The sequence below is a fragment of the Pinus tabuliformis genome, chromosome 8 (genome assembly GCF_031772625.1).
Source record: "Pinus tabuliformis cultivar Carrire ecotype Pingquan chromosome 8, CPIR1, whole genome shotgun sequence".
NCBI lineage: Eukaryota > Viridiplantae > Streptophyta > Pinopsida > Pinales > Pinaceae > Pinus > Pinus tabuliformis.
Genome location: NC_142294.1, coordinates 507714222 through 507736244, shown reverse-complemented (window position 1 = coordinate 507736244; position 22023 = coordinate 507714222). Strand labels below are relative to the sequence as shown.

At 38.8% G+C, this 22023-nt stretch overlaps 1 protein-coding gene across 1 annotated transcript; it reads right to left on the bottom strand.

Annotated features, from left to right (window-relative positions):
- Window positions 1–3288: 3288 nt before the first annotated feature.
- On the bottom strand, window positions 3289–4356 carry LOC149236311 (uncharacterized). The gene has a single exon (XM_089368836.1). The coding sequence runs from the start codon at window positions 4354–4356 to the stop codon at window positions 3289–3291; it is 1068 nt and encodes a 355-aa protein (XP_089224962.1).
- Between the last annotated feature and the right edge of the window lie 17667 nt (window positions 4357–22023).

The following is a 22023-nucleotide window of genomic DNA, read 5'->3' as shown; positions in this document are numbered from 1 at the left end:
GGCTGACACATGCCCATGTGACGCACCAGCTGTGGGCTGCGCGGCCTATTAAACACCCGCATCTGGGAGGGAGAGATCTTTTTGCACCAAAGAGATGCAGTCCTTTTTGAGTTGGTCATCATCTACCATGTCCAGTGAACCTGAGAAGTATGGTATTTGCTGAGATACGCCCTGGTTAGCCATTCTGTCTGCTACCTGGTTTGCTGTTCTTCTTACATGCTGGAAGGTTATGCTTTGAGGATTTTTTAGCTTTTCCTCCAGTGATTCCATTCTACTGAGCAATCTCCAACTTGATGCGATCTTGACTGCGGTAGCCCCTGCCTGTAATCTTTTAGCAGCGGCTATGAGAATGAAAGAGTCTCCTTCAACCTCAAGAGGGAAGAAGTGCTTTTGTTCTGCTATGCATATCCCTTCCCAGAGTCCTTCCAATTCTGCTGCATTGTTGGTGTCTTTACCAATTGCTCCATAGTATATATGCAATAATGCTCCTGTGTGGCTTCTGAAGATTCCTCCAAATCCGGCAGGCCCGGGATTACCTTTGGCCGCCCCGTCAAAATTTAGCTTGTATGAGTTGGTAGCGGGTGGGGACCAGGATAACGGGGAGGTGGAGCTGATTGAGGGACGGGCGATGACCTTGGCTAAGGAGGAAAGGTCTAGATTCCATTCTTTCAATATGTTGCGCTCCTGCTGAGATTCTGGCATGTCTGTATCATACCACGTCCTGATGGCTAAGGTTTCCTGAATGTTTTTTTTGAAGATAAGCCACAGAGCGTCTATTGTCTGGTAGGTATTATTGAAGATTCTGTAGTTTCGCTCCTTCCAGAGAATCTAATACAAAAAGCCTGGGATAAGACTCCATAGCGTGTTGAGAAGTTGGCTTTTAAACGGGTCCTTAGTGTAGTTCCTGATAGTTTCTGTTACATCCTCCATCCTTGCGTCCGATCTCATGTTGCATTTTTCAACTTTCTCCCATAGTTGCTTGGCGAGCGGACATGTTTCCATTAAATGACTGATGGTCTCAGAGTTGAGATTGCAATTTGGGCATCTTGATGGCCCAATGAATCCCCATTTTATCAAGTTGTCCCAGGTGAGTATGCGCCTTTTACTTAGAAGCCATAAGAAAGTTGAAATCTTGGGCCATAGACCTGGTAGCCAAACTTTTCCCCATATTTGATCCTTGTCTGCCTGGATGTCTGAATAGCGCAGTTGATGAGCTTCTTTAGTGGTAAATGTTCCTTTGGGTGTATGACCCCATCTTAGTCTGTCCTGCTGGTTGGAGTAGCGAATTCTTCTGTATGTGAGTTCCTGATCGATGTCAGAATGCGTTTCTCCCTGCCAGTCCATCTGCCAGAGGCTAGCTGGTTTCCAGATTTGGAAGTCATGGTGCGTGGATTGTTGCCAGAATTGGTGGACACGGGTGAGGTTCGCCTGTTGCATATGAATTTGCCAAAGAGGCTTTTGAAATAAAGTTGCTAGTTTAGGGAGTTGCTGCCACGAATCCTCCCAGAACCTTGCTGTTGTGCCTGAGTGAATTTCCCAGAAGCTGTGCTCTTGAATGAAATTGCTGTGAAGCTTTGCTGTGTTCCAGATGGGTGATCCTTGGGTTGTGGAGTTGATTCTTATGAGATCGTTCCATTGACTTCCCGGGGCATATTTTGCTTGCCATAATCTGGCCCATGGTGAATGAGGTTTGGAGATCCAGTTCCACCACATTCGAGCTCCCATTGTGTTATTGCTTTGGAGAGGATCCCTTAATCCTAGCCCTCCTTCGGATTTGATTTTACAGACTTCTTTCCAGTTAACAAGGGCCCATTTTCTATTCAGTCCAGAGGAGCCCCATAGGAAGTTGCGCTGAAGGTTACGAATGGCTTTAAGGACCCATTTTGGAGCTGCCATGATGGAAAAAAGATACAATGGCATTGCTTGTAAGACTGATTTGATTAAGACGAGTCTGCCTGCCATATTTAGAGCACAGAAAGTCCATGATGAAAGCTTAGATTCTAATTTATCAAGGAGAGACCGCCAAGAAGCATGTTTGATGGCAGAGTCTGATAGGGGAGCCCCAAGGTATTTGGAAGGCAGATGGGAAATGGTGAACCCCAGAATTCTGGCAATATTCCTCTGCGTAGTGGGGGGGGTGTTGAAGAAGAAGAGCTGAGATTTCGAGGCGTTTATGGTTGTGCCAGAGGCTTCGGAGAAGAGGGAGAGTAAAGATTTGAAGACAGAGGCTTCTTGCGAGGAAGGATGGCCGAATAACATGGTATCATCAACAAACTGCTGATGAGACTGAGGATTGAGACCATGGATGGAGATACCTTTTAGAGCTTGTGAGGAAACGACGGATTTGAGAAGCCTGCTGAGCCCTTCTGCCATTAGAACAAAGAGAAAAGGTGAAAGTGGATCCCCCTGTCTAATGCCACGGGAGGGACGAAAAGGAGATGAGGGTGAACCATTCAGCAGGACAGAGAAGCTGGGAGAGGAGATAAGGTTCATGATCCATCTGGTCCAAGTTGCGCTAAAACCAAAAGCCAAAAGCATTTTGTGAATGTACTTCCAACTGAGTTTATCAAAGGCTTTAGAGAGATCTAGTTTTAGAATCATACCTGGTTTTTTGAGAAGCTTTAATGAGTGAATTACCTCATTTGATAGAATTATTCCATCCATGATCTGCCGACCTTCTACATATCCCGTCTGTTCTGGAGAGATGAGTAGAGGAAGGAGTGGTTTAAGCCTGTTCGCTATGACCTTTGAGATGAGCTTGTAGATAACATTGCATAACGCTATTGGTCTATATTTTTCCGGCCTGTTTGGTTCTTCTCCTTTGGGAACCAATGCTATGAAGGTGGAATTAAGGGCAGGGAGGATCCAGTGCATGATTCTGGATTCCTCCACTAGTTCCCAAACCTCAGCTTTAATGAGCTCCCAAAATTCATGAAAGAAATTGGCTGTAAAGCCATCCGGCCCAGGAGCCTTGCCATCTTTAAGTTGAGCCATGGCTTCTTCGACTTCCTGTAGAGTCGTGGGCTGCAGCAGTTTATTATTGTGATCCTCCGTTATGATTCGAGGAATGTGTTGCGTGATGGTTCTGATTGCTTCATCCCTATTACCTGTGGGCTCCTTGAGAATATCTCTAAAATATCCTGTGAATTCCTTCTCCATATCCTCATGTGCTTCGACTCTTTCCCCTTGTTGATTGTTTATGAATGTAATGTTATTGTGCATTCGCCTTTGGATTGTGGTTTTATGGAAGAATTTTGTATTCTTCTCCCCCTCTTTTAGCCAGCTGATTCAGGATTTTTGACGCCAGAGAGTTTCTTCTTGTTTCCTGCGCTCTTCAATTTGATTCCAGAGGATCTGCTCCTGTTGTGTTTGTTCATCTGTTCTGCCTTCTAGAATGAAAGTTTGTTGAAGTGCTTTCATTTGCTGTTCCAGTCTTTGGCGATTCTCCTGAATGTTACCAAAATGTGTGCGATTCCAGACTTTGAGGACTTGTTTTAAGTTTTTCAGCTTTTGCTGGAATTGATACATCTTTGCTCCCTCTGGCGGAATATAGGATTTCCATGCTTCTTTTACCACTGTCTTGAAATTGGTATGTGTGAGCCAGAAGGCTTCGAATCGGAAAGGTCTATTGCAGCAATTGCCTGGCCTGGACCATTGTAGCAAAATTGGCCAGTGATCGGATCCTCCTTGGGGAATGATGGAGGCGTTGAAGTCCCCTCCCAGGTGGATTGCATTGTCCGAGATGAAGAACCTGTCGAGCCTTGAGGCTATGTGGTGAATGCCTCGACGCTTATTTGTCCAAGTAAAAATTCCATTGGAGGTTGGAATATCCATGAGTTGATTGTTCTGAATGAATTCTCTGAGGCCAGTGCTGTCACTGTCGAGCCTGATTCTGCCTCCTTTTTTCTCCTCCATAGATTTTATGATGTTGAAGTCTCCGCCACCGATCCAGAGGGGAAATTGCCTGTTTTCATTGAGGATGGAGATTGTATCCAAAAGATCCAGTTTTTGCTGAATTGTCTGCAGAAAATACACATTTGTGAGATGCCCATGAATATTGGTGCCGATGAGGTGGAAGGAAGCTTGGATAAGATGAAGGGTGGCATGGAAATCATATAATGAAATAGTCTGCGGGTTCCACAGAATGGCAAGTCCACCTGAGGCCCCAGAGGCATCTATCGAAATAGAGCTGCTACCTACCCAAATCTTGTTTCGAATTCTTTCAATAGCTGCATTGCTGCTTTTTGTCTCTTGAAGAAAAACTATGGAAGGTTTTTCTTGTTGAATCAGGTTTTTGATCATTCGATGTTTTGAGGGGCTGTTGAGTCCTCTCACATTCCAGGAAATGAGCTTCATGTAAACTGAGGTTTGGGTTTATAGAATTTTGTCAACTTAGGGAATCGCCCCGATTCCACAAGTATTTCACCTACTATTATGGTCCTCTGGAGGTCTGTCTTTCGTCCCCTTTTCTTGGTTTCTTTGAGTGCCTTTTTTCCGTCCCAGGGGCTTCCTCCTTGTATGCCAAGACTTTAATTGTGCTACACTTTGGTCAGGACTCCTTCAAGTCTGTCTATTTGCCAGGGGGGAATTAAGTTGTATTCTTTTTGTTTGCATGCCGTTTCAAGTTTGAAGATGTCAAGACCATCTAAGGTGATATCCACCTGATCTTCCTCGATGATGATAGGGGTGGTCTGATCTTCCTCATCTGTGTTTTCCTGTAGACTGAGAGCTAGAGCTGCATCTAGATCCATGGCTGCGGCTTGCTGTTTGTTATCTATGATAGATTTCCCCTGGGTAGAGGGGAAAATACTATGATCTAAAACCAATTTTGCATTATCCGAAGGAGGGTTAGGAATGTGGTGAGAAGAGGCGGGATCTGAGGACTGCATGGGGGCTGAGGGGTTGTGGGTGGATGAAGGCATAAAAGACTTTTCCAAGGGGTCAGAGCTGGGTTGGTCCTGCGGATCCTGAGAAGCAAGCACAGTGAATATGTTCTGGGAATATGCTTTGATAGCATTATCAGAGACAACCTGGCTTTTCTTGGCATGCCTGCGGCGGGTGGGAATTTTGGTGAAACCTTCCGAGTCTTTATTAGTGTCATTAGATGAAGCTTTAGACTGTGAGTTCAGAGGACAGTCTCGGAAGAGATGGCCATGCTCATGACATTTGCGGCAGCGAAAGGGGATGTGCTCATAATCTAAAGGCTGTGTCCATTCAAAGTCATCGTGAAAGAGACTTACCGAATCAGCTAAGGCCTTGGTTAGGTGCATCTGAACGCAGATCCTGGCATACGAGGTGTATTTGCGAGTTTTTGTTTCTGCCGCAACTTTGATGAAGGTCCCGAGTTTGTTGCCGATATCTGCCAGCGTTTCTTCTTTCCAGTATTCCACTGGGAGGGAATACATTCTTATCCAGACAGGAGCCCAGCTGAAGTCTTCTTTATCAGGGTTAAATCTTGGTTTCCACTCCGTGAGATAAAGTCCTGAAGAGTTAAAGAAGTATGGGCCGCCTTCGAATATCCGCGCTTTGTCCTCCACACAATGGAAGATGGCCGTGAAGAAGCCTTTCGGTCCAAGCTGCAGGGTAACTTGTCCTTTGGGCTTCCATTTTGAGGCTATCTAGCCCTGCAATGCCTTTTCAGTAGGCCAGAATCCAAGAAACTTTCCTATTAGCGCATGATCCTGCATGTATTGGATCTCACCGTTGATGCGGTGGCTTGGCAGATCGACCTTGATACGTTCTGCAGCCTTCGGGATGCAGGTGGCCGAGGTCGCCTTTGGCTGTGACGACGAAGCGTTATTGTGCTCCTCTTTTTCTGAGTTTACCTCATCAGTCTGGGCCGTGGGTTTCTCTTTTCCTTCCGTCCTTTGTCCTTCCTGCTCAGCTTCAGGGCCTGCGCCAGAAGGGGTCAGAGGCATCCTATGCTGTTCCTTGTCAGAGTTTGGAGTGTCCAATGGAGGGGAGGCGGAGCTCTCCCCTCCTGCAGCCTTTGCCATTGCAGGCTTCCAGAAGGAGTCCGGCGGCGTCAAAAGCTTAAGCCATTAGGGGCAGCCTGTGGTTAGGGTTCTTAAGCAATTTGTAGGCGGGATGGTCGTATCGAGAGCCGAGGCATGTTATTCATCATCTTCCAATTAATTTTATTTTAAATTATAAGATTTTGGATTTTATTAGCAAAATAAGGATATAAAATTATTTTTTCAGATTTCACCCAAAAATTTATAGAGAAATGAAAGATCCAAACCCACATACCACAAAGTTACATAGTAGCATTGTTCTCTCCATATGAACAAAACATAACGTCACAAACCTTATACATGTCAGTTTCACCATAGATACATAAACGAATCTGAAAACCATAGTGCTAAGATGCCACATAACTTATCGCCCTTTTTCAAGAACAAAAGTCACCATAATGAAAAATAAATTGCAAATAAGACCCAACGTGAGCAACCAAGGTGAATCACATCTCTAGAGCCATATAGTTTCTCTATCTTGGATCATAACCCAAATAACAATAGTGCTAGTGTTCCATAAAAAAACAAGAAGTTTACATTATGCACAAAATGCCCCGCTGAGAAAAACGTAACACATAGAAGCCCACAGAAATAGAGTGCCATCCAACATAAACACGCAGATTCGTATCAACAAATGACTCAAAAACACAACATCGAGAGCCATAAACACACCTCCCCAATTCAGAGCCCAGAGAAACAACAAGATAAAAGGGCCAATCACAAAAACACAGATCCATCCATAGACACATAAAGCCATCAATACCACTAGTTATTCCACAATGATAACCACAAAGACTTGACAGTGAAGCTATGTTGAAAAGTGTGCAACAAAAAATGATAAAAATAGAAGATGCTAAAAATAGCGCTGCTATAAATAACTGGGCTATAAATAGCAGTTCAACCATTGGAGGTCTTAGCTACAATGGGTGAAAAGTGAAAGTGCTAAAAATAGCTTTTCTAAAAATAGCATTTCGGGATCCCTCTTATTTTAGTCAATCCCTGGACTAAACATAGGAAGAAAAATTCGAATTTGATATCAACAGTTGTTTGGAAATTAATTAATTAATTCATCTTGAGTTAATTAGTTAAGGAAAATCAAACTTGAAGTCTATGTGAGGACATGCAACAGTTTCTCCATTAATTGAGGAATTTAAACTTCAGTTAAAGAGATAAGGATGAGTTGTAATATTGAGTTGTAATCAGTTGACTTAATTTAACTTAGTCAAGTCCAATTAGATTAATCTAACAGTTTGTTAAATTAATGAAAGTTCAGTTAGTTAATGCTTGCATGCATGTAACTACTGTAATTCAGATAATTGAGTATTCACTCATGGATAAATCATGCATGCCAGTTCAGTCAGAGACCCAGTTGAGATCAGATGGAGGGACAATATACTATCAGTTGCTAGGATATTCCTTGGTGAATATTCCTTGCATGCAGAAGGAATATTACTCCTTATGGATTGCGCAGTTGGACCTGAGGTTATAGTGAGTGTGATGAGGCCAATTCACACATGTGATATCATTGGAGCCCAATCAAAACTGCGCAAGGAAATAGGAGGCTTGGAGGGCTTGAGTAAGATATATTCTATGCCTATTGAGTTTGTGAGCTGAATTGTTTGAGTATAGAGAGAGTAGGATAGCTTGAGCGCTGATTCTTTTTGTAACTTGAACAAGATTTCCACTTGTATGATAATACAGAGTTGGGGTTTTAGGCTGGTGCTTTCCCCAGTGATATATCTTCTGTGTTATGGTTGATTGCTTCTCTATCTCAGTTATATCTGTTCAAGCTTGATGTTGCTCATGTTCGATTGAGCTTCCGCTCAATTGTTGTAGAAGTAGATCAAGTGTTTTTCTTTAGTACATTGCATTACTAGGTGATCTACAGTGGGAATTTCTACATGGTATCGGAGCAAAGGTGATCAAGGAAGAACAGTATACAAGAAGGAGAAGTACGAAGTTTGGTTTCTGGATATTGAATTGAGTTCTTATCACATCTATTTCACCGATGGCTTTCAATGGTTTAAGACTCGAATATGCTCTTGATGGCAGTTCGAATTATATAGCCTGGAAGGATCACATGGAGGCAGTATTGGAAGATAGCGGCCTTAAGGACTTCATTGATCAAGAAGTCCAGGAGCCGACTGATGCTACTCAACTGGCAGAATGGAAAAAGTGTGTGGTTAGAGCTATGAGAATCATCCCGGAGGGAGTTGGAGATCACAATGTCTTAAGCTTCCATGGGAAGGATACTCTATTTTCGATGTGGAAAACATTGAAAGATCTTTATCAGAATAGCAGTGATCAGAGGAAGCTGGCGCTAAAGGTCAAACTTCGCAAGATCAAGTGCGAAAAGGGCACAATATGTATGTTCCTAAACAAGCTCACCACTTGCAGGGATGAGCTTACAAGTGTAGTGGTCATGACTGCTGATGACGACATGGTGAGTCTAGCACTCCTTCGTCTTCCAAAGAGCTGGAATAGCTACCAGGACTCGGTTAATGGAAGAGAGAAACTGCCAGATTGGGAACGACTTTGGTCAGACCTAATGCAAGAGGAGATAAGGCGGAGCACCAAGGATGGATCTTCATCAAAACAAGATGATGAAGAAAATCTAGCTTTAGCGAGTAAAGCTAAGAAAGGGAAAGGGAAGGCATCCCAATCCAAATCTTCTCATGGTGGGAGGAAGGTTGACAAGTCGAAGGTGTGATGCTTTCATTGTCATGAAGTGGGCCATTATGCTCTGAATTGTCCACAGAAGAAATCCAAGGAAGGTTCCTCCAAGGGATTTGATGGTGATGCACTAGATTCAAAATTTGAGCTAGATTTCTCGCTTATCACATGCATGGTTTCATCCATGGTGGGATGTGTTTGGTACCTGGACAGTGGAGCTTCTTTCCACATGTCAGGTGACAAGAATCTTTTCAGTACATTGGAGGAGAAGGATCTCCAAATGCGGATCGAGATGGGCGATGATGGAAAGTATTGTATCTCAGGTGAAGGTACAATTGTGTTTTAGAGGGAGCCTGGTGCTCCTCTTACCCTGTCTGCTGTTAAATATGTCCCAGGTTTGAAAAATAATCTTGTGTCTGTTGCTATGGTAGAAGATAAAGGCTATGATGTAGTCTTTAGTAAAGGAAAAGTGTTCCTGAGGCATATCGGCATTGGACAGACCAAGCAAATAGGGATTCAAGTAAAGAATCTCTACAAGATGGAGGTAGATGATTGTGTTGCACTGAGTTCCAAAGTAGAGGTGGTGCAAAGCCAAGATGTTGGCAAGCTATGGCATAGGATACTGGGCCACTTGCATCACCGGGCCTTGAAGATCATGCAACAAATTTCTACTGGCTTACCCAAGGGAAAATTGGAGCAAATAGACACATGCAAAGGATGCACCCTGGGTAAGTATGCGAAAGCTTCCTTTCAGGATCAAGATAGTAGAGCTGGAGAAATCCTGGAGAGAGTTCACTCAGATGTATGTGGACCATTCTCTACAGCCTCCACCGCTAAAGAAAGCTACTATGTTATTTTCATTGATGATTTTTCTCGTAGATGCTGGATCTACTTTATGCAAAAGAAGGATCAAACCTTCTTGAGGTTTTTTGAGTTTAAAGCCTCGGCAGAGAAAGAATCTGGGAAGAAAGTAAAAGCCTTACGTAGTGAAAATGGTGGAGAGTATATTTCCTAGCAGTTTAAAGACTTCTATGCTGCAGAAGGAATTAAACGGGAACTGACGGCACCTCATAGCCCACAATAGAATGGGGTGGCCGAAAGGAAAAACATATCTATTATGGGAGCAGCTCGAGCGATGTTGCATGACCAAAGCCTACGACTTCATCTGTGGGTTGAGGCATGCAATACAACAATGTATCTTCAGAACAGAAGTCCTCATCGTATTTTGGGGATGAAGACACCTATGGAGGCTTTTTCGAGGAAGCGACTAGATGTGAGTCACTTCCGTATCTTTGGATCAGTAGTTTTTTGTCATGTGACCAAAGATGCTTGGAAGAAGTTAGACCCAACAGCTGAGTTGGGGATACTTGTGGGGTAAACAGATACACCTCATAACTATCATGTGTTTCTGCCTGCCAGTCAGAGGACTGTAATGCACAAGGATCTGAAGTTCGACGAGTAAAGAGCCATGCGAGTGTCACTTGAGAGGGAGCTCAAGTTGCATGGCGATGAGGAACTTTTAGTTCCAAAGGAGAAGGAGCCTCTTGATGATGTGGATCAGCCACATGCAGAGGATCGAGTAGTGGAGACCACCAATCTTGGAGAGTCTTCCAAAGACGGGCGGAAACGCTCGCGGGAAGCTAACAGATTGATGCAGGATGCAAGAGAGAATGTGGGGCAGCCATCCTCTCAGCATAGACAGAGGAGATCTCCCGAGAGATACACTAGCAACATGGCCTTGGTTGGGGATTGTGTAGCGACCGAGCCTTCTTCTTTTTAGGAGGCAGTGCAGCAACCAATCTGGGTTGATGCAATGGTAGAAGAGTACGATTCTATCATACAGAATAGTGTGTGGGATGTTGTCTCTAGACTTAGGGACAAGTCAATGGTTAGTTTCTGATGGCTTTACAAGGTAAAGCAGGCAGCTGATGGCAATGTTGAGAAACACAAGTTAAGGTTTGTTGCCTGAGGTTTCTCACAGGTTGAGGGGATCGACTACGATGAGACCTTTGCTCCCGTATCAAGGTACTCATCTATCAGATCGATGCTAGCTTTATCAGCTCATATGGGTTGGAAGATCCATCAGATGGATGTGAAGATGACATTCCTCAATGGGAAGATTGAGGAAGAGGTATACATTGAGCAGCCTGAAGGATTTGAGGCCTTCGATCGCGAGTCGCATGTTTGCTGGCTCAAGCAAGCACTGTATGGGCTAAAGCAAGCACCCCATCATGCGACTCGCGAACCTATACCACATCATGGTAGATGGTAAGCTCTTGATTATTGTACTTTATGACGATGATATGATTTTGACAGGTGATGATCAACTGATATAGTCATGCAAGGAGGACCTTGCAAGAGAGTTCGAGATGAAGGACATGGGCCTCATGCACTACTTTCTAGGCATGGAAGTGTGGCAAAAATATGGGGAAGTATTTGTATCTCAAGGCAAGTATGCCAATGAGATACTCAGGTGCTTTCACATGGAGAAGTGCAAGCCCATGCAGAATCCTCTATTTGGGAACTAGAGGAAGGAGGATGCTACTTCAGGTGAGGTAGTAGTTGCTACTATTTATCGGCAGCTGGTGGGTTCACTCATGTATCTGGTGAACACACGACCTGACTTATGCTTTGTAGTGAACCAGCTGAGTCAAGCTATGGTTCAGCCTACCAAGCTGTTTTGGAAGGCAGCGAAGCATGTGCTGAGATATCTCAGAGGCACTACACAGTACGGATTATGGTACAAACAGATAGAGGGAGTGAAGCTGCAAGGCTTCACAGATGCGGATTGGGTAGGTAGTCCATCAGACAGGAAGAGAACTTCTGGAGGAATCTTCAACCTTGGTTCAACTGTAGTTTCTTGGTATAGCAGGAAACAGAGATCAGTTGCACTTAGCTCAGCAGAGGCTAAATACATGGCTGCGAGTCAGGCAACATGTGAGGCCATTTGGATGTGGAAGATTCTAGTGGGATTGTTTGGTTAGATGATGGATCCTACAGTGATATACTGTGATAATCAGAGTTGCATAAAACTCTCTGAGAATTCAGTGTTTCATGACAGGTTTTAGCATATAGATATCCGTTACCATCATCTATGGGACTGTGTGGTCAAGAGGATCATGATGTTGCAATATGTTTTGACCGAGGAGCGGGATGCAGATATTTTGACAAAAGCATTGTCAAAATGCAAGTTCGAGTTCCACAGAGACAAGATCGGGGTTGTTGATAATCCCTTTCTTGTTGAGAAGGAGTGTTGAAAAGTGTGCAACAAGAAATGCTAAAAATAACTTTTCTAAAAATAGCATTTCGGGATCCCTTCTTATTTTAGTCAGTCCCTAGACTAAACATAGGAAGTAAAATTCGAATTTGATATCAACAGCAATTTGGAAATTAATTAATTAATTCATCTTGAGCTAATTAGTTAAGGAAAATCAAACTTGAAGTCTATGTGAGGACATGCAACGGTTTCTCCATTAATTTAGGAATTTAACCTTCAGTTAAAGAGATAAGGATGAGTTGTAATATTGAGTTGTAATCAGTTGACTTAGTTTAACTTAGTCAAGTCCAGTTAGATTAATTTAACAATTTTTTAAATTAATGAGAGTTCAGTTAGTTAATGCTTGCATGCATGTAACTATTGTAATTTAGATAACTAAGTATTCACTCATGGATAACTCATGCATGTCAGTTCAGTCAGAGACCTAGTTGAGATCAGATGGAGGGACAATGTACTATCAGTTGCTAGGATATTCCTTGGTGAATATTCCTTGCATGCAGAAGGAATATTATTCCTTTTGGATTGCGTAGTTGGACCTGAGGTTATAGTGAGTGTGATGAGGCCAATTCACACATGTGATATCATTGGACCCCAATCAAAACTATGCAAGGAAATAGGAAGCTTGGAGGGCTTGAGTAAGATATATTCTATGTCTATTGAGTTTGTGAGCTGAATTGTTTGAGTACAGAGAGAGCAGGATAGCTTGAGAGCTGATTCTTTTTGTAACTTGAATAAGATTTCCACTTGTATGATAATACAAAGTTGGGGTTTTAGGTTGGTGCTTTCCCCAGTGATATATCTTCTATGTTATGGTTGATTAATTCTCTATCTCAGTTATATATGTTCATGCTTGATGTTGCTCATGTTCGATTAAGCTTCCGCTCAATTGTTGTAGAATTAGATCAAGTGTTTTGCTTTAGTACATTGATTACAAGGTGATCTACAGTGGGAATTTCTACAAGCTAGATAAATCTCGGAATTATAACCAAGAGTGAGAACCAACATTATGTTCCTGAACAATGTACTTTCAAATCAAAATATAATGAGGAACCCCATGAAGAGGCCATACATGAGAGATCACATGCCAAAATTGATGACAAAAATATATGAAAATCCACCATCTCTAGTCACGATCAGAATAAGATATTATAGTCAGCACTTGAGAATTATCACCTGGAGGCTCCGTGAGATCACCAAAGGTAGAATCACTCACAAGAAAGTATTGTACATGAGACAAATGAGAATCCATATTATCCGAGAAGAACCTATGATTGCAGAGCATGTGTTTAATGTCCTCCAATGAGGATAATGCATTGTAATTTTCCACTTGTTTGTCTTTGAAAATAAGTTGCAATAGGCTAACCATTTTTTGATGTAAAGCTAAAGAATTCAAAAAATTTGATGTAAAGCTAAATAATTCAAAAAATGCAGCCACATATTCCTAAATCTACTAGGATTAGGAACCCATTTCATATATTTGCCCACCAACTTAGAATCTAAATGATAAGGGGGATCCCCTACCACTTTACATTCCAACAATAGAATTTATTTCCTCACCTCTAGAGGAACTGCATCAAAGAAAAAAGTCAAAGGACAAAACATTTTCTGCCCTATATTACCATTGCCTCCTCCACCCCACATGTTATTCATTCTCTATCTAGGAGGCATGAACACCGTTGCAAGGGAACACTGATGAAAACAACTGAAAATGACCTCGTGCCTATAAAGGAAGAAGAAGGACTAGACATAGAATCGCGAGCTGCATACTTGAAAACTATTATATCATCACCTAATTTCCACACTATAGGTGAAAGTTCCGCCAAATTCTCAAACTCATTGTAGGCTAGAACCACGAGACACAAAATTCTATAATACCTTGACAATCAGTAAAACAAATTATGCATTGACATAACACCGAGAGGCAGATAATAAGCCTCGATAGTGCAACATCACTAATTGTAACACCAGGCTTTGAGAACATTGCAATTGAACAAACTTACTCAAACTTAGACCAACTGACTCTAAATAGTTCAAAGTATGAGAACAATTAGGACCCAGAGATTCCCTACCAACAAAAATCACCCCCAAGACTATGAAATAGTCCATGATATCATAGAAAGACATAAAAATTGAGCAGACCTATCAAAACAGTGACTCAAAGCCAACATTTGGAAAATTATACCTATAATAGGTGATAACATTCTCACTAGAGCATTAAGAAGACTAAGGCCGCACCGTTGAATGCATATACCAACTTTAATTCTATACTTCAACAATAACTCTTCATATACTAGTAAAGAAAACCAAACCAGTAATGCTTCATAACCAAACCAGTAAATGTCATTTTAAAGAAACAACTCCACTTGTGATCCTACATGCACCCACAATCCAACACTTACAACAACTTAAATGAGGAAGGACACTTGGGAGGAGGATGGCACACCCTCCTATAAAACTGTCATGTTCGTAAAAACACCCACATCTGGGTAGATTTTGTTTGCATATTTATTTTTTAATAGGTAATAGAGTGTTTTTATTTATATATAATAATAAATTATTTTTTAAAAAAATTGATAAAATTCTTTTTTTTTTTAATTATTAATTTATTTGTATTATATTTTAAAATTGATATATTAAAAATATTAATATTTATAAATTATAATAATAATTTAATTTTAAAATGGTTGTCAAACATCAAAATGGCATATGAAATACATGGATTTCTTTTTATACAATTATTTAATTGCTAAAATTTACAAAAATGCATATCATCTACCTCTTTTAGATTTAGATTTAATTGATTTTTTTAAATTATTATTTATTATTATTAAATTAACGATATATTTTATCCAAATATTTAAAATTTAAAGAAAACTAAAATGCATATAATCTATCTTCTTTAAATTTAAATTCAACTAATTTTTTAAAATTATTATTTGTTATTATTAAATTAATGATATATTTTATCAAATATTTTAAAATTAAAAAAAAAAGGCACCATTTAAAATTAAAGATAAAATTTTATATATAACCAAAAACTTAGTAAAAAAATTATAACTAACAATCACATTATAATTCTCTTTTTTAAAATACCTATAATAATAAATTGTTTTTCAACCAATGTTACTTTAATATCTTTTATACCTCACTTAAAAAACAAAACAAACAAGCACATAAAATAGAGAGGTCCAGTTGATTAATAATTTAGTTCTGACATCAAAATAATGCATACATATATTTTATCCTCACCCTTTATCACCACCTAAAAAAACATATAATTTTAATATTATTTTTATTAAGAAACATCATTTACTTTTTATTATTACATTATCACAACTTAATTGCAATAAAAATATTTACAACCATGTACACACACAATTACAAAGTGACGTTTACCTAGAGCTTTAATGGGAAACATTTTTAATGACTTGTTATTATTAATGATAGGTGAATTTGAGGGCCATGGCTTTGTAAAGTTTTTGGGAGCAATTTAAATTTTGTATAAAATTTGGTGTAAATAATGCCATATTAGGGTTGGTAGGTGCAAGGTGGGGAGTATGAGGTGGGTTCATTCACTCCAAAGGAATAATTGAATTTGGTTATTCTTTGAGCTTGGTATAGACACCGACAGTCAATCGGAGACTTATGTTATTCTCCTAAGCATGAACTTAATAATTATCTTTATTTTAACAAGTTGATTGTTATTAGGGACTCCAAAAATATAATAAGATATTTGCAACTAAGTTCCTCTCTTTTAAGTTTTAAACTTCAAAATATTTTTTGAAGAATTTGTATAGGATTGAGCCACATTCTTGAGGCATATTCATTCCACATCCTATGAAACAAAAACTCCCTAGACGAATCCCTCGTTTCTCTAGAATAATGTTAATTCTACATTGTCAATTTAGAATATGATCTCAATTTCCAAACGTAATTTAATATAATCTATAATATTTATCTCAACATTTTGCATTAAGAAAAATAAATTCACTAGGAAAAAGAAGGTTTTTATATATACCCTTAAATGTTAGGATGACACAAGGTGTACTAGACTACTAAAGAGCAAAGCATGAGAGGTCAACATGTGCTTGACAAAATTTGGTGAGCGTAGAAAGACTCTTGACAATGATTTTTTTCTGGTTATTTTGAGATAATATTGATAATAAATTCTACTACGACACCATTAGAGGTTTGAAGCATAATAAGTATCTTCCTTCAACTAATTAATGAATATTTTGTATGTCAATGGTGTTAAGGGTCCTAGCATAGTAACAAAGGCTTCAATTATGAGTGAATGGTGCATACTTCATTAATGTGATCGATCTTAGTGTATTCGACTTAATGACAATGCTTATACGATTATAAATTCCCCAAAAAGTAAAAATGAAGTCTTTCTCAATAGATCATTCACAAGTTGCTCCAGGATTTCAAGGAGACTTAAATCAACATTTGCATATATCCAATGATAGATTACAATTACAGTTGCATGAATGGATCTACCATTATTCACCATCATTATCAATCAAGTAAAGCATGTTACTATTTTTTGTGGTTTCAATAATTGGTGTGAGATGCACTACATAATTTAAAGTGTTATCACATATAGATTATACTAATCAATTAAAAAAATATCACAATCCATGTTTCAATATACTATAGATTTATCATTAATATGAATCAATTGTAGGAATAAAATCACAAAGCAATCAAATCAAAATGAATTCAGAAATAAGAAAATAGAATTAAACAATATAAAGGAGACACCAATATACTTAGCTCACCAAATTTGGGCTATGTCCACTAAGAAATATACAATCTTTCATTTTATTCCATCCAACAAAAATGAAGCGATTACAACCTGTAAGACATATTTTTCAACCTCCTCTTCTCTCTCTCACAATATCCTCCCTCTCAATTACAATTCTACCTCAGTGACACATATTCACAATACAATTCCCTCATAAAGTAAGGGTTACCTTCTAGGGGGGGAAACTCTAAAATAACATCTACCATTATATTTGTGACCTAATGATGAACAATCTAGATTGACAATGATATTGCAATATTTTACAAGGAAATTTTTTTCCCAAGAATCTTCTCTTCATGGGTGCTCCCTTCAAACCCATGCTAAGCGGGGCTCTAAAGATTTGTCACTTCCCCCTAGACCCATTAGCGACAATACTATGGGGGATATCCCACCTACACTCCTTGTCAAGAATTGGTGTCCAAACATGGGTAAAAAATAAGACCAATAAATTAGGAAGAAATTTAGGGTCCACAACCAACAGTTTCCCACTTGGAAAATAATTACAATAACTCCAATCCTACTATACCTACTAGAATATGCGTCAACTTTGGACCTAACTATTTTCTCATCTTCAACATCATGCTTGAAGGCCAAAGGAAATTGAGCATATAATCAGTGTTCCCTTGGTTAATACCTTCATTAACGCGTCTATAGGATTCTTGATCCAGATCGTTGGAGGAATGATACTTAGAGAGTGACAAAAGAATAAAAACTAGAAATTCCCACCAAGTCACCCATCCCAGTACTATTATGGCCCAAGCACACTTAACTACATATTTCTCATGAAATATGATGCATTAATGTTGGTGTGATTCAAGTTATTTAAAAAATGCAACTTCATGAGTGACGAAGGAATGTATCACAATGCATAAGATAAATATTGCAGAAAAACATTATAAAGATAACTCAATATATGATACCATGTGTAAGAGAGATATTATAGAAAACACAAAAAATGAACTCAAATATTTACTGAATTGATAATATACCATGAGACTACATTATGAGAAAAAACATGCTTTTCTCCTAGTGAATTCTCGTATTTATAATTTTTACGAGTGTCTTTCCACTGAGAATTATCCCCTTTTACATTTCAAAATACCATGGTTTAAAAAATTCATGGATGAATACCATGGATGAAGATCACAAATTATGATGGTAAAAATTAAATCATCGTGTGATTCAAATACCATGGTAAATATCGTGGTTTACAAAATCCATGGGTGAATATGATGGTAAAAACTAAATCATCGTGCAATTAGATTCTCACTTCACTATTATGATTTTTATTTGATCATGCATATTACAAATATAATCCATGATTTTACAAACATTGGTAGAAAAATAATTATTAACTATGGTAATTATCATCCACCTAGATCAATCCTCCCCCCTTAGGAAGCAATGGTCCCCATTGCATAAAGTTCCCTCATTAGATGAGGAAATTTCTGTTGAACTTGGTTCTTAGTGAACCACTTTCCTTGGTGAAGAAGCTTCCCTGTGTTAACCACTCGATAGAGTTGTATGTTCTACTGGTGAGTACCCTTCATCTTGGTGTCCACAATCCCATCAATTGTACCCTGAAACTTACACAAAACCTGATGTTGGGCACATTGTTGTTTGTACTTGGCATTATCTCTTAGTAGGGAATCATGACCATGTTGTTGTAAGTGTTGAAATTTTTCCACAAATTTGGTTTCTCGATGGGAGGACTTTTTTGGTGAATATGCAATATGAAGGGTGACATCCATGGGGATTATTGGTTGGAACATTGAACATGTTTGTAAAGAACTAATAGAGTTGTAAAGAGCTCCATTATAGCCACACTAAACATATGGATGGTTTTTATCCAATGTAATCGGATTTGTGACTTGGAATAATAGGGGTTCCTTTGTAGGCGAGGTGAATATATCATTGGACTCTTCTAGATCTTATCCGCTTGATTGTGTTTTGTAGATAGATCTTGTACTGAAGATGTGGTGGTGCAGTGACCCATTGTTTATCTTTTGACCAAAATGTGGAAAGGAAAAACTTGGAAGTATGAGAGACTACCTTCTTGCATTATTTTGTTGAGATCAATGATTTTGCAGTAATGGAACTGCCTTTGGTATCCTATAGAGTTGATCCCTTAGAGTAAAAACAACACTATGAGGTCAAGACTCATAAAAAACATAAATTTTCCACATATAAGGTTTTCCTAATAGAGCATCACAAACTTAGAGTGATGCAACATCACACAATACCTCATCTATGAAGGGATTGGTAGTGCAGGGCAAGAGACATTGATGGTTGACACAGCTGTCTTGTTCATGGCTCAATCGACTAATGGTGTATGGTTGGGGGTGTGGCATTATTGGTAGCTTCAATATCTTGATGACCTTGGCTGAGATTAGGTTCTTTTAGCTAACATTGTCAACGATGAAATATAGTGGGGTCCCTGTCAACACTTCCCCTCCTCAGGATCCTCTAATTCTTTTGGTTAGATCTTCGAAGTTGAAATGGTAACAATGGGTTTTGCATCAATGATAAACTTCCTTTTACCCTGTTCTAAATCAAAATATGAGCTCATGTCTGTTTATTTCTCTACAAGCTCTGCCAATAATGATTGTTTCAAGCAACATCCCTCAATGTTGTGTGAGGAACTTTTGTGGAGCCTACACCACTTTCTAGTGTCTTCCTTTAACTTGTCATAACCATTATTTGTCTACGGCTTAGTTGGGTTGTCATGGGGAGGTCCACTCTAACTTTGTCCCTTTCCCTGCTTCCACTATGAAGGATTTACATATCCAAAGTCTTGCTTCTTTTGTTTAATTTTTTTCTCTATTTTGATAGAATATCGGTATGTTGCACCAAGTGAGGGGATATCAAGGAACTCCATTTCTATATACATGTATTTGTGCAGACAACCACGATACTTGAGCACCAAATGTTTCTTAGATTCTTTAATACCCAAGTTGGTGTGCAATGTATGAAATATATTTTTGAAATTTGATACTACTTGGTCCCTTTCCTATCGAGGTGTGTTCCACCTCATTTACTGGTTTTCATAGTATCCTACAGGGTAGAATTTTTCCTTCAGGGCATCCAGAAAAATGTCCCAAGTGGGGCCTCCCATGTCTATCCCAGACTCTTCATCGTTGAGTCTCTCTTAATAACCTTCCCACTAGTGTTTGACACGGGGAAGAGCTTTTAGGAGTGCGAAGGTGATTTTCTCATTGTCGAAATTTTTTTGGACCTCATAATAGCCCTCTAGTAGATTCAACCATTTTTGTAAAGCTTTTGGGTTTATTTTTCATTCAAATAGGGGGGTATTGAAGTTAGCTTGTACCTAGGAGGGTGTTGAGCTTCTAGAATATCTGCTTGTCGAAGGTTTTTCGATGGCCTTTGGGATTCGTCGGAGATGATCTCGGCGAAATTGTTCATCACCTCACTCCTCTGTCGTGTAAGTGATTCCTTGAGCAATAGTTTGATAGGATCTTTTGCTCTATAATTTTTCTTTTCATCCACCATGTGAGGTTGTCAGGTGACGGGCCTCCAAATTAAACACAAATTAAGACCCATCTAACCTTTCCTAGGCACATTAAGGCTATATTAAATCTCTCCTTCTACACTTAATAATGTTTTTTTAGCTTTAATATTTTTTTAGGAAGGTTTAGAGATAATTTCATATATGTTTCTAATATTATTTATTTTTGCAGAATATTGAGAGAATATGGAGTAAATTCTGAATGAGATAATATAGGGACTTTCTCCTGTGACTATAGGATGGACCAATATTGGATAATAAATGAATTGAATATCATGAAATTATTGACAAATTTTGGATCTCCAATAATTGAGAAAATCTAGGAATGTGTTCCCTGTCATTTAATGAAGAGTCCTAGTGTTGGGAACCAGATCCACTTTATAAGGTATTTTGGAGGGGGAAAATGCCTCCTTTCATGGAGAATGCTTCTTCATCTATTTATATAAGTACCAATTCGAATTTTCCTCTAGGGGCATGTATTTCTTACTCTTATTATGGAGAAAAATTCTTATTTAACAACTCCACTTTCATTTTTAGCAGGGATGTAATTGGATTGATTCAAATAATGAAGCTTGGTGCCATTTTTAGCTTCTAAAGCTTGGTTTCCTTCATAGGACTTTGATTTTCCTTGGTCTTGGCGATTCGGGGAGCCTCAGTGCCCTCTTTTACAATTTCTTTATTTCCTTTGAATGTCTTTTTCACTTGCATCTCTTATTTTTGCATTGACTATTCGTGCTTCTTTTATTGTAGGTCATATTGGTTAAATGATTGAAGTGAGTTGTTTTACAAGTTATTTACAGATTCAAGAGCATGATGCAACCTTAGAACAACTTTTAAAATTCATATTCATTATTAAGCTACTTGGATTGGTTTACTAATTCACAAATATAGAATTTCTGGAAGTCCCTTGTAGCAAAATAATAGTAATTTTCTGTTATTTTTTAGAATCTGTTAATGAGCTTCATTTGAGATAATCCCACTTGTAGCATTTTCACTTGAATAGTTTGGACATTTGGTAGGTTAACTAGCTCGCTAGTTCTTTAATTTCCGGTTTTAGAGTAGTAATTTTTTTCTATTTTGTAGCACATGTGAATAGGGTATTTTGGAGTGATTCCACTTGGAACAGAGTCCTAGGAAATTTTAATTAATAAAATATTTTTTTCCATCTCATTTTCATTTGATTTACTTGTGTATTCGACAACTTATCTCACTCATGTAGCACCTCCTGTAGCACTCATGAAGCACGTGTAAACTTGACCAGATTTGCTCCAAAAGCTTGGTTTTTGTCCCTTAGGCTTGAATAATGACCTCTAGGATTTGAACCATGATTGAGTAAGACCAAAATACCTCTTAAGCCTTGCCTCTTCTCCATTGAAATTCACCTCTACAGTTATGGTTAGTGGACATATTCATGACTTGAAGAGCATAATGATGATTTTCATCATTACTTCATGAAGTTCCTTATGAACTTTGTTGACAAAATCTATTTTGAATGCAGTGATTGAAGAATGATTTCATGATTATGTTTTTTTCATACATCTTAAGCTAGGGTTTCCATTTCCAACATTGTTATTTCTATTGCATAGACTAGGTTTCCTTTTGATGCAACAATTACATTTTGCAAATAGAATAGAATTTACATTCATGCAAGTAGGTTAACCTTTACATTTATGCAAAGTCGAGTAACATTTCCATTCTTTAAAATATATAATAATTTCCATTTTTT

Excerpts from the sequence above, each read along its gene's own strand:
- LOC149236311 (XM_089368836.1), bottom strand. The coding sequence starts at position 4,356 with ATGAAGCTCATTTCCTGGAATGTGAGAGGACTCAACAGCCCCTCAAAA.